This window comes from Artemia sp. Qi Xiang Cuo, chromosome 2, assembly GCF_049724085.1.
Source record: "Artemia sp. Qi Xiang Cuo chromosome 2, ASM4972408v1, whole genome shotgun sequence".
Lineage (NCBI taxonomy): Eukaryota > Metazoa > Arthropoda > Branchiopoda > Anostraca > Artemiidae > Artemia > Artemia sp. Qi Xiang Cuo.
Genome location: NC_142795.1, coordinates 72,345,052 through 72,360,569, shown reverse-complemented (window position 1 = coordinate 72,360,569; position 15,518 = coordinate 72,345,052). Strand labels below are relative to the sequence as shown.

General features: G+C 35.1%; 1 protein-coding gene across 1 annotated transcript in view; it reads right to left on the bottom strand.

The window, feature by feature from the left end:
- The window catches only part of LOC148955584 (lutropin-choriogonadotropic hormone receptor-like), a 225,834-nt gene extending 210,531 nt beyond the window's left edge, over positions 1-15,303 (bottom strand). Inside the window, exon 1 of the mRNA XM_089107687.1 lies at positions 15,206-15,303. Within this exon, the coding sequence (XP_088963813.1) occupies positions 15,206-15,303 (98 nt within the window). The remainder of the gene's footprint in view (positions 1-15,205) is intronic.
- Positions 15,304-15,518: the final 215 nt, after the last annotated feature.

Below are 15,518 nucleotides of genomic sequence, written 5' to 3'. Positions count from 1 at the left end.
TTTATTTTTCGTTTTAGAAATGCCTTGGGTAAATTACACATAGCATTTTGATTTTTTTTTTTTAATTTTCACATATTCTTCCAGCACAAAGCATTTTCATATATTTCAATAACATAAGCCATTTGGGCTATGCAGCACAATATCTAGGCCTAAATTAAGTTCTGATTTTATCTCACTTTTTGATGAACTTGTAATAAAGTCTGTAAGACTGCTATATTTTCCAAAATATCAGTTGACCAAGTATGGTTTGGTTTCTGATGGTATGAAATGATAGTCTCAGGATGCATTTGAAGTGTCTTCAAAATTTGTTACTTTCCAAAAATGTGTCAAAATATGATTGAAAAAAATGAATCCGAAAGGATGCTACGAAAAATTTGATTTCCAAAAAAAAGCTAATACTGTATCTAAAATAAATATTCACATTAGAATACATATAAAGCATATAGTTTTACATATATAGTAGAAAGAAACACTCAAAACTTGTATATATCAATGTATTCTTTTTTTTTACGAAAGTTAATTACTTTAAATTACTTTCTCCTCTTTTTACTCTTAATATATAATTATTAATCACTGGGCAGATTGTTTCACAATAAAACTATATTTATACGTTGACTCGATGTCAAACATTTGAATATTGCATTAAATCACTAGTTAAAACTTAAAGAAAATAAAAATATAGTATATATGTATACAAGCATTGTGTAATAGCTTACACAAGTATTTTTTTTTTATTCGCAAAACTAGATAGGATATTTAACTACTGTTTAAAACTTAAAGCATTAAATAAATAATACACGGTATAGATTAGTATTGGAATTAATTCCACTTATTATTTTTTTAATTGCTTATGAAGTATTAATGTAGGATACTTCTTGAATGATATAAACATAAAAAAACACAAATACATTTAATTCACTATATTTACATGGATAGTTTAGGATATATATATATATGTATATATATACATATATTAACAAAAGTTATGTTGATACATAACTTAATTGTTAAAAACAAATAATAATTATGTGCTCTAATAATTTATTTAATCAGTGCAATATTTACTTTTGTTATACAATTTTTAAATAAGTTCGTCAAGACTTTTATATGATAAGTCCTAACTGCAATTAAAATATTTACAAAACAAAAGCAACTTCAACAAATAGATTTATGCACTATAACTGATAACTGTGATTAGCCTCTATATAAGGGCTTGGCAATAGTTCATATAACTTGACTTTGCTCAAACTTTTCAGACTTTTGAGCTTCCTAATTCTTTTCGAATTTTTGGCACTTGAGATGTCTGAAGGTTTGCTTACCAGGACTGCCTTCTGGTTGCTCCTTATAACGTTTCCAGGTCCTCTTGTCATGGGCTAAAGCTAGAAGGACTATTCTGAACCTGCACACACAATAATTAATTATTTATAGTATTGCCACACTATTTGATTTGTGGCCACAATTTTTTTTCTTGGGCTATTCTTTTTTCAGAAAAGTGGCCCTTCTGCAGAAAAATGCCGTGCCTTTATGGCACACAGTAATCTATAGGTTCTTAAGGCTATTATGTGCCTTACTCTTAATTTTCTATGCCATGCTAGTACAATTTTCAATTTTAGTACAATTAATATTACTTATTTTGTACTTATTTAGTACAATTTTCATACTAGTTTCGTACGGCAAGTTCAATAAGTGCGTCTAACAGAGTTTAACTGACTTCATTCAGTTTATTTTCCTTTTAATTTCGTCTGGCTATATTTTCAACTTGAACCCTTATCCCCTTATTTTTTTTCTTTACTTAAATGAAGCCTAAGGGTTTTTTTCAAGTTTTTATTCCGTTTTTTTTAGTAAGATAGGTCTGTTTTAAGCCTATATTGATATGCTTCATGTTTTATTCAATAACTTTTACAAGTTTTTTTGCTAATTGCCCTTCTATGGTCAAATTCATTATTCCTTTATTTTTAAGGGGTTGGGATGTCTATTGTTGCACCCTGTATTTTTTTTTGAAATCATTTAAATTTCTTCATCCGAAAGTGTTCGTGTTAGAAAAGTACTGTATTTTTTTCAGCTTATTTTTAGAACACTTTTAATTAAGTTGTGCCTCGCGCTTGCTAGTTATCATTTATTCATAAAAATTTTAGTTTTTACGATATCCTGATTGCCAATTTTATCCTAGCTTTAATTACTATTTTATTTGCCAAAGAAAGAGAGACAATAATTCCCTTGGCAAGGCTACATAGCCTTGAATGTGATTTCCACTATCTGTGGTTTATTGATAAGCTTAAATCTAGGAACGTTGTATGAATGAATTTCTGTTCATTACTGCAAGTTCTTTTGTTGTGTAATGTTATATTTTATTTTCAAATAAAAAGTGGTTACGTTTAGCTTCTGTTAGGGTTCAACGGCTTGGGATTTGGGTGTTTGGGTTGGCACAGGTGAAAACCAATTGTTTAAACTAGGGATCACCTGAGCCAGTTCATTTTCTCAGATCGAATACATCGCTAGAGTTTAAATTGTTAACTTGAACTACTGTGGTTTGCTTGTGACGATGAGGTTTAATTTTTAGGCTTTTTTTTAATGGATTTTGTCATTGGCTTTTACATCCTTGTAAGTTTTTTTTTTAGGTTATAATTTATTTTTTTATATCGCTTTTCGTTTCCTTTACTTAGCACTCTTTTTGCTTTCGAAGCTTATTCTAAGTTTTGCTTAAACCTTTATAGCGCTTCTTTAAAATTTGTTTTTTTTCTTTTTACCATTTGTAACTAATAAAAAAATATTATATTAGACTATAACTAATTATAATAAGATTACAACTAGCTTGCACATGCAGTGGCTACATAATGTAAACTCTTGCTGTTTTTCCCATTATAATAATTTTAAATTTCTTCAAAAACATTTTTTTTTAATTTATCCCCAAAAAATGTATTTTTTTTAAATATACATATCAAAAGAATCGCCTTTTAGTGCTGATTCTAAATATGTATAATTAAATTAGTTTTACAACACCTATTTATAAGTTACGTGGCCTTACTTAATTTTTTTATGGGACGTAGCCTATTTCGTTTTGACAAGTCTTCTCATTTACACCATTCGCGAAGTTTTATCTCGTCTCGGAAACAAAATTTTTTGCAGGAAGCTATGATGTCACTTCATATTGGAGGTTATTTCTTTTCTGGGAATCTTGCGAATATTTAGGCTCAAAAATTTTTCAATTTCTTTTCTACGGGATTGTAATAAAAATTTTTTTACTGGCGATATATATTTGAATATGTTATTTACATACCGATTAAAAAGAAAATATAGATATTTCTTTAGAGGCTTATTAATCGTTTTAATTTTATTTATTATTTTTTTCCGTTATAATCGTTTTATTCAAATATTAATCTGCTGGGGGCTACGCTTGTTCTGCCTTTCTCCGTTTCCTGGTCCGAGTTTTGGACCCCAAATTTTTGCTTTTCTTCTTTATAATATTTGCAAGTTTTTCCGTGGTCTCTATAGTGTGGTTTACAAGGCTCTGAATTTGAGCGCGGTTTTGTTGCCTCGTCAAATATCTTTAATCTTTGTTTCTCCTGATGTTTGGCCTTTTTCATAAGTGTTTTAGCTACTTGTGCTGCTGACAAAGGAGCTTGTTGCTGCCCCTCTGGTTTCTTTACTGTTCTCCCCCCTAATTTTTCTCTTAAAGAGGGTTTTCTTGACGATGGCCCAGGCTTAGTGATATCAGTTTCTGTGAAAGAATTATCAGTGTCACATTCTGTTAGCTCGCGTCTGGTAGATGGCGTTTGTTCCAAAATCTATTTTTGCGTTAAGACTGTAGGTGAGTCTAATTTATAAAGATCAGATAATTCATTGTTTCCTTCCAATTTTTCTTCCTCTGTGGATTTTACCCTTGGTGTATCACATTTTAAACCCGTATGTTGTGTTTGATTTTCTTCCTTACTAGTATCCAATGAGCATCGAATATTTCCCTTTTTCTCTTGTTTGTTGTGGAGAGTTTGTAACCAGGACCGGCCTAAATACTCCTTCAACTCCTCTAAACTTTTGTGGTCGTTAAAAATGTCGTAGCGTTCATGTGGCTTTTTGATATATACTGGTGAAATCGTGTTCTCTATTTCTTATTCTGAAAGTATAGGCTCTGTTTTCCATTGTTTTGAAAAATATCCCTTTTTCATTCTATTATGGTGTACTACTTCTTCCTTTTCCTTATACTGATGCTTCAGAACATATGTTAAGTTATTTTGTAGAATTTTTATAATCCTGTAGGGTCCATCCCATTTCGATTTTAACTTTTTTGTTCCTTCCATATTAGTTTTGTAAACATAAACCAAGTCTCCTAAACAGTAACTCGTTTTATTTTTGCTTGTTCGGTGATATTTTTCTTTTTGTTCTGTTTTCGCATCTTCCAGATTGTCTTTAACCTGTTCCATAACTTTTTTTCATTCGCATCACCATCTCTTGCTTATATTGGTCTAGGTTGTAATATATTCGATCATTTTGTATTTCATCTAAACAAATTCTTGGATCTCTTATATGTTGCAAAAAAAATGTCGTTTCTTTTAAGGAACGCGGAATAGCCGAATTTATTGCAAAGGCTAAAAATGGTAAATGCTCATCCCAATTTTCATTGTCCTCTCTTGCACGTATTCCCAGCATGTAAGCTAATTCCCTATGCTTACGTTCAACCTTCCCATTAGCTGCAGCCATGTAAGACGAGGTACACCATCGTCTAACATCCAGATATTCTGTAATTTCGTCCAATAATTTGGCTCTAAAACATGGCCCATTGTCGCTAAGTAAAACTCTAGGAAAGATTCCGTATTCCAGAAATAGGCGATTGACTAAAACTTTCGCAATGGTTTTTGTATTTTTCATCTTTAATTGGGAAAGCGTATAAATATGAATTAAAATAATGGACTATGATTATTATGCACCTAAGCCCTTTCCTGGAAACTGTTTAGCGTTCCCTTGTTCCCAAAACGTCTATGGAAGATATCTCTTCGACCCATGAATGGGCGAGGAGTATGAACAATTCATCCTTATTGGTTTGAAATTGTGACTTTGACTTGCTACTCTTGGCAGCCTTAAATAAAAGTTTTAACTTTTGAGAACATTTTTGGAAAATAAAAATTTCCTTTCAGCCTCCTCATAGTTTTGCTTCTCCCATTTGACAGCCAATCGTTGCATGTGCCATCTTTAAAATTTCTCCTTCCAGAGATTTTGGAATTACTGGAATAATTTTTAAGTCATTTTTTCTATATTCTTGCGATGGTCTATGATATGTTACCAAAAGATTTTCACTTTCGTCCAGATCAAAATTATCTAAGTCTTTTAAAAAATGTTTAAAGTGCTCTGGCAGTTCCGTTCTTTTTTATAAAAAGAATTTCATCGCTAAACAAAAATCATTTTTATCTTGATGATTCGAAATATTTTCATTAGACAGTATTTCTAGCCCTTCCAGTTCGTTCTGGATGGTTGTTATCAAATTTCCTTCCGTATCTGGATTTCGTGACAAATAGTCTGGTAACATGTTTGTACGGCCCTTTATATATATTGGGGTATATGAATATGCTTGCAGACGCAGTATCCACCGTGTCAGCCGGGCTGAAGTATTTTGCATCGTATGTAGCCAAATTAATGATTTTTGGTCTACGCGTAAAATGAATTTTTTTCAAAGTAAGAATGACTCCTTCAGAATTTATGTTTAATAATATGGCTCCTATGCCGTATTCCGAAGCATCTGTTTGCAAACAGAAGTCTTGTGACAAATCTGGTAATTTAAGTATTGGTGCCAGTAATAGTTGCCTTTTTATTTCATTTAGCGCTTGTTTTGCGTCCGCTGGACATTTAAATTTACCTGATTTTTCAGGTAAAAAAGGTTTGTCAAAGGGTGTGCTATTGTGGCATAATTTTTAATATATCGTTTGAAATAGCTTAACAAACCACAAACTGATCTGCACCTTTTTTGATCTTTATGAGGCTGTAAATTTTCTATGACTGTAAATTTTTCTGGGTTTGGTGAAATAGTACCTTGGTTTATCAGGTGTCCAAGAAAAACTAATTTCGGTACTATTATTTTTAACTTTTCTGGTTTTAATTTTAAGCCTGCTTTTTCAAACATTTCCAGTATATTTCTAAGTCTAACTATGCATTTTTCGAGGCTTTTTTTTGAAAGAATTAAATCATCCTGGTAAGCCAATGTGTTGGTTTTTCTTTTCGTTTTGTTATCCCTCAGCATGAAATTCATTATTCGACTGAAACAATTTTGTCTAAAGGTAAATATGAAAAGCGTACACTCAAATAAGAATATTTTCTCGTCGTCTAAAATTACTGTTTCCTTAGGATTTTTTTCTGCATCTAAAACGATTTGCCAATATCCTTCTATTAAGTCAAAACTAGTGTAATATTTTGAACCTCCTAGCGAATCTAAAATCGTATCAATTCTTGGTAATTTTATCACCTCCTTAACCGTGACGGCATTTAGTGCCCATAAGTCTATGCATAATCTCCAGCTGTTTCCTTTTTTCCTGACTATTACTAGTGGGAAACACCAATCACTCACACTTTCTTTAATTATTCCCTGATCTTCCATTTCTTTTATTCGGCTTTCTAGCCATGGCTTTAAATGATAAGGTGTTTTATACGGTGAATTTTTTATTGGAGGGTCCTCTGTTGATATTTTGTGCGTGATTAAGTGAGTTAATCCGTAATCCGCTTTGGCTCTTGTAAAAGTCCATTTAAAATCCCAATGAATATTTTCCACCCTAGTTTTTACGTTTTCCGGTAAATGTTTTAAATCAAATTGTTGCAAAAAATCCGTTATCCACATTCCTTGCTTTTCTTGCCGTTGTGGTTTTAATGAGGATAAATTTTCATGGCTTGTTAAGTTTACGCTTAATTCTGGACTGTTTAGAGATTTTATTTCCGAGTTTGAAATCTTTTCCACTGATCCAAGTTCTATCTTGTTCAGCTTTATTTTATTATTACTTAGATTTGATAGTTTTAAATATGTTATACCATTTTCAGTTTTTATAACTTGATTTTCTACGAAAATTATGTGGTATTCTTTTATGGTATGTCCTCCTATCAGGGCGTCCATGGTTTTAACCTTTCCTTCTTTTATTTTTAATGTCGCTAGAACTTGAGCTGTCGTTCCCCCTTCTATGGTGATTTTTCCGCTTATTTTTAGGTTATAATTCGAATCTTCACTTTCGTTATCTGTTGTTACGCAAATTTGTCTATTATTTTCATTTGCCTCGCTTATGGTTACTGTATCAGATATGGGCTTCCATACAATCTCATATTTTCTGATAGTATCTACTCCTAGAATACAAGGAAATGGTAGCTGCTTGCATATTATTACTGTTACTGTTATTTCTTTATCTCCTGCACTAAATTTCAATGGACATTCTCCCAAAATTGTCAGCCTGTGTCCTGTCACTGATGTCAGGGTATTCTGGCATCTGCTTACGCGATCTTTGACACTAGAAGGAAATCTCTTACAAGCTTCCTCTCAGATTATTGATTTAGATGCACCGGTATCTAGTAAACATTGTAAATTTTGAAAACACTCAATTTTAGAACAACGCAGAATCGGTAGACTATTATTATTTGCATTTGTATCACAACATTCTAAACTATATAGTGGTTTTTGTAAGGAAACAGCTCTGTCAATCCTTACAGGCTGGCTTCTCCGTTTAAATGCCCACTGTTTGGTCAAAAGTTTCTGGGATTATCCCAGTTTTCTTCAGCGTTGCTACTTTAACCCTGGGTATTGTTAACCGGTTGCCTCCTAGGCCTAAATTCAGGAATATTATTAGGTGTTTGCCAAGTATTATTTGTTCCCTGCCTTTCTAAATTTCTGCCCCCCTGCGTTCTGAACTGGTGTCTTGTCTTGTACGTCTGTCCTTCTTTGCGTATTCTATGCCAGCAATCTGCTGCATAGTGGTTTGGTTTGTTACAATAATAGCAATTGAATTTTATCTTAAATTGTTTGCTTGTTTCTTGGTTACTTCTAAATATTTTTTATCTGTCCTTGTTGGTTCCCCAACTATCTGTCTTTGGTGGGGGAGGGTGCCCATATTTTCTATAGTTATTAGCTGCTAATCTCTCAAGATCGTGGAGTTTGCCAGCTATTTCCCTAGACGGCGACCCTCGGCCTCCGTCGCGTCTTTTTGTTTCATGATTCGGCTCCTCAACGCTCACCTTTTTTTGCCCACTTTAATATTTTATACTTCTTTGGGATCCTTTGTTATTTATTGACATCGGATAAAACATTTTCATAGCCTCGTCAATTTTTATCTCTGTTTCGACTAGTATTATAGCTTGCTCTAAATTTTCAGGTTTTCGTGATAATATTAGTCTTAATAACTTTTTTGGTAACCTTTGGGTAAAAGAATGTAGTTGTACTTTCTGTACTGTCTCGTCATTTCCGCCTTTCTCTATTTGTAAGCATACGGATCTACAAATTTTGTCTGCATATTTCCTGATACTAGTTGAGGTATTGAATGTCACTATCTCTGTTCTTAGCCTCTCGGAGATGCTTGTCTCTATGAATCCTGTTTTAGAAGATTCAATTAGAGTACTGATGTCCTCGGGCTCTTTTTCCTTAATTGCCTCAAAATGTTTAAGGGCGCTTCCCTTTAATCTGGCTGCAACGCATTGCTATTTGACCTTATCCTCAAACGATTCAGCTAGGTCGTCGAAAATGTTTAATTTTTCGATAAACTCATCTACGTCTGAATTTCCCGCGTATTCTGGTATAATTTTTGCAATTTCAAGTACTGTTGATAGGGAAGTCATTTTTTCTTCTGGTAAAGCCATTTTATTTCAATCTCCTACTTTTTTTATCTAGCCCTCTCGACCCAGTTTTTCCAGCGACCACCAGTTGTTGTGAAGTGTATTTTATGGTATTTGAGTGGTGTTGTCGTAGATGCCTTTATTATCCCTTTATAGGGGAGCTAAACTATGGCCCTAAGGTAATTAAGCTTTGGTAACGTGCCTTAGGCTATGACCGAACTAATGAGGCGTACCGACTGGGTATGTTTGAGGGGCTAAAGGTAGATTGTGGAGAGGTTGATTGGTACGTTTTTCAGGTAGCATGTGTAACAGATATAGATATTCTACTTGGACTGGCTGTCCCAAGTAGATCACAAGTCTCAGAAACTAAAATAATATATAATAAGATACAGACACTTACAATGATCCGACAAGATTCCAAGATATTTCTAAAAACAACGGACCAGAGGTCAGTCCGGTATAAAGTTAGTATCAGATCCCCCTTTCCGATAAAATGTATCTTTTACACATTTTTATCAACCCCACCTACCCACGTAATCACCAGGAAGTGGTAATTTCTCAATTTCCCGTCAAACAGAACTTGGCAGGATATGTTCCTTATCTTAATAAAAAGAGGTATTTCTAAACTTCATATTTGCATCTTATATATTTTTACTAAATTAATAATTAACTAAATTAGAAAGCTTTACAACAGTTGTCGTAGAAACTTAACAAAAGGCTCATTCGATTGGAAATTCACAAGGCTAGTACCCTTTTTAATAGTCGAAAGTGATTAGAGGGCAACTAACCCACTTCTCACGCCCACCTTTTCATCAAACACATCTAATCAAAACCTTGAGATAGCCATTTTATTCAACGTAGTTTTAAGTCCGGGAAATTAGGTCTTTGAGGATGACAACCCCCCGCCCCCCCCACCACAGCCCTCAGGGCAAGGGTTGTAAATTATGCCAAAGGGCATATAAGGTTTTTATATAACGTGTTGACGTAGAAACTTCAAAAAGGGCTCATTTGATTGGAAATTGAAATGGCTAGTGCCTTTTTTAATTGGCGAATGTAACTTAAAAGCAACTAACGCACCTTCCACGCCAAACATTTCCCCAAAAACATCCATTAAAGATTTTGAGATAGTCATTTTGTTCCACGCAATTCAAATTTCAAGAAATTATACCTTTGAGTAGGAGATTTCCTCCACAGTCTTCAGGGCAAGGGCTATAAGTTATGCCCTGGGGACATATAAGGTTTTTATTGAAATCTTTGTCGTAGAAACTTGAAAAAGGGTTCATTAGATTGGAAACTTAAAGGGCTATTGCCCTTTTTAACAGTCGAAAGGGATTTGAGGGCAACTAACCCCCTTCTCACGCCCATCTTTTCCCCAAACAGATCCAATCAATATTGTAGATAGCCATTTTATTCAACGTCGTTGAAAGTTTTGGAAATTAGGTCTTTAAGGATGACACCCCCCCCCCACAGCCTTCAGGGCAAGGGTTGTAAGTTCTGCACTTTTTATGCTGGTTTTTAATGAAAGCGTAGAAACTTCAAAAGGGCTCCACCAGTTGTTGTGAAGTGTATTTTATGGTATTTGAGTGGTGTTGTCGTAGATGCCTTTATTCTCCCTTTACAGGGGAGCTAAACTCTGGCCCTAAGGTATTTAAACTTTGGTAACGTGCCTAAGGCTATGACCGAACTAATGAGGAGTACTGACTGGGTATGTTCGAGGGGCTAAAGGTAGATTGTGGAGAGGTTGTCTAAAATACAATACTTTTTTTCATTTAACATATAATAATATTATTTGAAAAAAACTACGTTTTCTAAAGAGTTAAAGAGGCTGAGTTACAAGGTCGAACCTTAAAACGTACAGGGATTAGGAGGCACAGTTGGGGGGCTACCACCCCCCAAACCCCGCTTTCGCAGCCTTTAAATATAAAAAAAATTTCTTTAAACTGAAAGTAAGGAGCGACATTAAAACTTAAAACGAACAGAAATTATTCCGTATATGAAAGAGGCTGTGCCCTCCTCAACGCCTCGCTCTTTACGCTAAAGTTTGACTTTCTCACAACTCTTTTTTTAAACAATAAAAACTTTAGCGTAAAGAGTGAGGCGTTGAGGAGGGCACAGCCTCTTTCATATACGGAATAATTTCTGTTCGTTCTAAGTTTTAATGTCGCTCCTTACTTTCAGTTTAAAGAAATTTTTTTTTATATTTAAAGGCTGCGAAAGCGGGGGTTTGGGGGGTGGTAGCCCCCCAACTGTGCCTCCTAATCCCTGTACGTTTTAAGGTTCGACCTTGTAACTCAGCCTCTTTAACTCTTTAGAAAACGTAGTTTTTTTCAAATAATTTCTGCACGTTTTTGTACAGTTTATTACTTATTATTGTTTGACTAACTGTTAGCTGATCGTGTCAGGAGTTAAAGTTGGGGGGCTGCCGCCCCCAAACCCCCCGCTCTTGAACATTCTTGTGTTAAGGCTTTTAATTCCTGAATACTCAAATCACGTCGTAGAGGGTGCCTCCTAATCCCTGTACGTTTTAAGGTTCGAACTTGTGACTCAGCCTCTTTAACAGCCCCCCAACTGTGCCTCTATTTAAAGTTATTTTCGACGCAAGCAAATTCCCAAAAATCTTGATATGTGGTTTTTGGAAAACAGGGAAGGAGTGATCAGATTGAGCTGAAATTTCGAGGATAAGCTCCCAGGCCCCAGGAAAGCTTATCCTCTAAATTTCAGCCCTAACAGACACCGTTTAAGGGGGGGTGGTGGTGGGAAAAAGTAACATGGGCTACTATAGGAAAACGAGGTTTTTCGTAAATGTAAATTCGGGGGATAATTTTTTCGGTCTGATAATATCAAAAGGCCCTAACAGGTCAAATTCTGCTTCGAATGAGTCCTCATTCAACTGGATCCGTTGCCAACTGTGGCCTGTAGGCGTGGCTAAGAAAAAAAAAGAAATGAATTTTAAGGGGCTATATTTGGTTTTTTGACACCAGGGACGTAGTGTCCGGATTGCGCTTAAAATTCGAGGATAAGCTCCCGGGTTGTAGGACAGCTTACCCTTTAAATTTCAGCCCAATCGGACAACGTTACAGGGGGGGTGTGGTGGGAGGGTCCAAACTTCCGGCCCAGTTTACCCCATGAAGATAAAGTCGGAGGAGGATGAAATTTTGCAAGTTTCTTAGTTTGAGCTTGGGCTACAAAATGCGATTACCGCCGTCTCTCTGCGACCTCTAGGACCTGAAATCGCTTAACATTGTGGTGGGTCGCCTCTTTATAGAGGCACAATTGTGCCTCCTTGAACAGATATAGATATTCTACTGGGACTGGCTGTCCCAAGTAGATCACAAGTCTCAGAAACTAAAACAATATATAATAAGATACAGACACTTACAATGATCCGACAAGATTCCAAGATATTTCTAAAAACAACGGACCAGAGGTCAGTCCGGTATAAAGTTAGTATCAGATCCCCCTTTCCGATAAAATGTATCTTTTATACATTTTTATCAACCCCACCTACCCACGTAATCACCAGGAAGTGGTAATTTCTTCCCGTCAAACAGAACTTGGCAGGATATGTTCCTTATCTTAATAAAAAGTGGTATTTCTAAACTTCATATTTGCATCTTATATATTTTTACTAAATTAATAATTAACTAAATTAGAAAGCTTTACCACAGTTGTCGTAGAAACTTAACAAAAGGCTCATTCGATTGGAAATTCACAAGGCTAGTGTCCTTTTTAATAGTCGAAAGTGATTAGAGGGCAACTAACCCACTTCTCACGCCCACCTTTTCATCAAACACATCTAATCAAAACCTTGAGATAGCCATTTTATTCAACGTAGTTTTAAGTCCGGGAAATTAGGTCTTTGAGGATGACAACCCCCCGTCCCCCCCACAACAGCCCTCAGGGCAAGGGTTGTAAATTATTCCAAAGGGCATATAAGGTTTTTATATAAAGCGTTGAAGTAGGAACTTCCAAAGGGCTAATTCTATTGGAAAATGAAATGGCTAGTACCCTTTTTAATAGTCGAAAGTGATTGGAAAGCAACTAACACCCCTCCACGCCCAACATTTCCCCAAACACATCCATTAAAGATTTTGAGATAGTCATTTTGTTCCACGCAGTTCAAAGTTCAGGAAACTATACCTTTGAGTAGGAGATTCCCTCCACAGTCTTCAGGGCAAGGGCTATAAGTTATGCCCTGGGGACATATAAGGTTTTTATTGAAATCTTTGTCGTAGAAACTTGAAAAAGGGTTCATTCGATTGGAAACTCAAAGGGCTATTGCCCTTTTTAACAGTCGAAAGGGATTTGAGGGCAACTAACCCCCTTCTCACGCCCATCTTTTCCCCAAACAGATCCAATCAATATTTTATATAGCCATTTTTTTCAACGTAGTTGAAAGTTTTGGAAATTAGGAATTTAAGGATGACAACCCCCCCCCCCCCACAGCCCTCAGGGCAAGGGTTGTAAGTTATGCCCTTTTTATGCTGGTTTTTAATGAAAGCGTAGAAACTTCAAAAGGGCTCGTTCAATTGGAAATTGAAAGGACTAGTGCCTTTTTTAATAGTTGAAAGTGATTGGAGAGTGATTAACGCCCTCCTCACGTCCACCATTTTCCCGAACACGAATGAAACCCAAAACGAACAAATGAAACCCAAAACGAACAGAAATTGCAATAAATAACCGAGTCAAACTCAAAACGAGCAGATATTAACATAAGTTGGGCGCAAAAACCCTATGCCTTCCCAAGGCCAGAACAAAATTTGCACTTCACTGGAAAAAATATAAATGTTTTTACTTTTATAACTTTAATAAATCAAATAACACTAACATTTTGATTACTAAATATCATTATATGTATATTAAACTGACAATGCACATTCATTTGTATTTTTTTTTCTAATATGACAACTTTAATATGACAGGAGAATGTACAAACGCTGGAAAAATGTAAACGAGGTGCTGAAATCCCAGGAATCCCCGCCTTAGATGCATGATCAAAAGCAAAGATAAAGATACCATTTGGCCTAAATAACTGTACTCTTCTGGTTTAAAACGTCAAGTAGAAATATTTTTGCTACAGGCAAATATATTAAAAGGCTATTAAAATATCCATCGTTAAGTTGAGAAAAGGCGATAAACTGTAAAATTAAATCGATCATGTTTATAGACGTAGTGAAAAGTGGCCTTTTTGAAAAGTAGCCGGAACTTATAAAAAGAAGTTTTCATGGCTTTAATTAATGTATTATAATTGCTGAAAAATAAGATAAAAAGTGGAACAGAAGAAGAGAAAGTAAACGTAAAGCAAATTATAAAAATTCGTCAAAATAAAAAGAAGAAGCAAATCTTCATGTAAACGTGAAGGAGCTTCCGTATTGACCGCTTCACTAAATTAAAAGTAAACAAATCTGGTCAGCCATAAGACATATCTCCAAAAAAAATATAATACCGTAGATTAAATTGGGGGAGGCTGATCAAAAGCCTCAGGTGTTTATAGGCTTTAGGTGTCGGCCTGAACTAATAGAGGAATTGTTTGTGCTTGTAAGTCCTTACAACACGGAGAGAACAGAGTAAACGTGAGGGAGTGCAACTGAAAAGAACAACTGAATCTGCTAACATGTCTACTAAATTTAAATTTGAAAGCTACCAATTTCCTTTGACTAAGACATAGGCTGGAAATAGCGAACTCAATCGCGATTAGCCTTGAGCTTTACAAAATCAACACCTTAGTTGATACTAAGATACTTAAGTTCGATCTAGAAAAATCTTTTCACCACCAAATTTTACGAATAAACACTTAAATTGGGTTGAAATTTCAGATTATATAAGTAGGTAAAACAAGAAACCTAGTTTTGGCTGTATCAGCGATAACTCAAGACAATCAACTATATATATTTTAATCATTTATTAGAACGCCAATATTTACTTTTACGTAAGTGAGTAAGATCTTATATATATTTACCTATCTCTGTACTATCACTACGGCTACTCGCTGTGAGTCTAGAGAGCTTATGGTCAAACAGATTCCTATGTAACATCTGAATTTCAGATGCCAGTTGAAGCAGAAATCACCTGTACCTAGTGTATGTACAAGCAAGTACTACTACTACTAAAAATACCAACTCACTGCTGCGTACGTTTTCTATCCCAATATATTCAAAACTTCACTCTTTACCCCCTTCCTCCAAGAAATTCTAATTTCCGTTAAATCTTTCCTTATGACCTCTTTCCACCCTGCTCAGGGACCTTTTTTCGTTTAGATCCAGATGGATGGCTAAAAAGAGCAATCTTTGACCAAATGTCACCCTTCATCCTTAAAACGTGCCCTAGCCTTCTTAATCTTTCTTTCAGTAACCCTAGTAAATGGGATCACTTTTTCCGCCCAACTTCTCGTTTGAAATACGGTCAATTAAACAGGTACCTGAAGCTATCTGAAGATAATTTCTCTAGGAAACCTAATTTTTCTTCCTCTATGTTCCGAAGCAACCATGCTTTGGAGCCGTACTTGACCACTGTCATTACTGTAGCTTCCAATATTCAAGTTGTGGTCGCAAATTTATCTCGCTTTTCTACTAAGCTTTTTTCAACTGCAATAAGACAGCTTCGGCTTCGGCTGTTCAACATTGTACATCTTCACCATATCCACCATCTTTATCAATAATGCAAACAAGGTAAATACAACGATCCACTTGATCGATATTCTCGTTTCCCAGTATCACCTCTTCACCTTCATC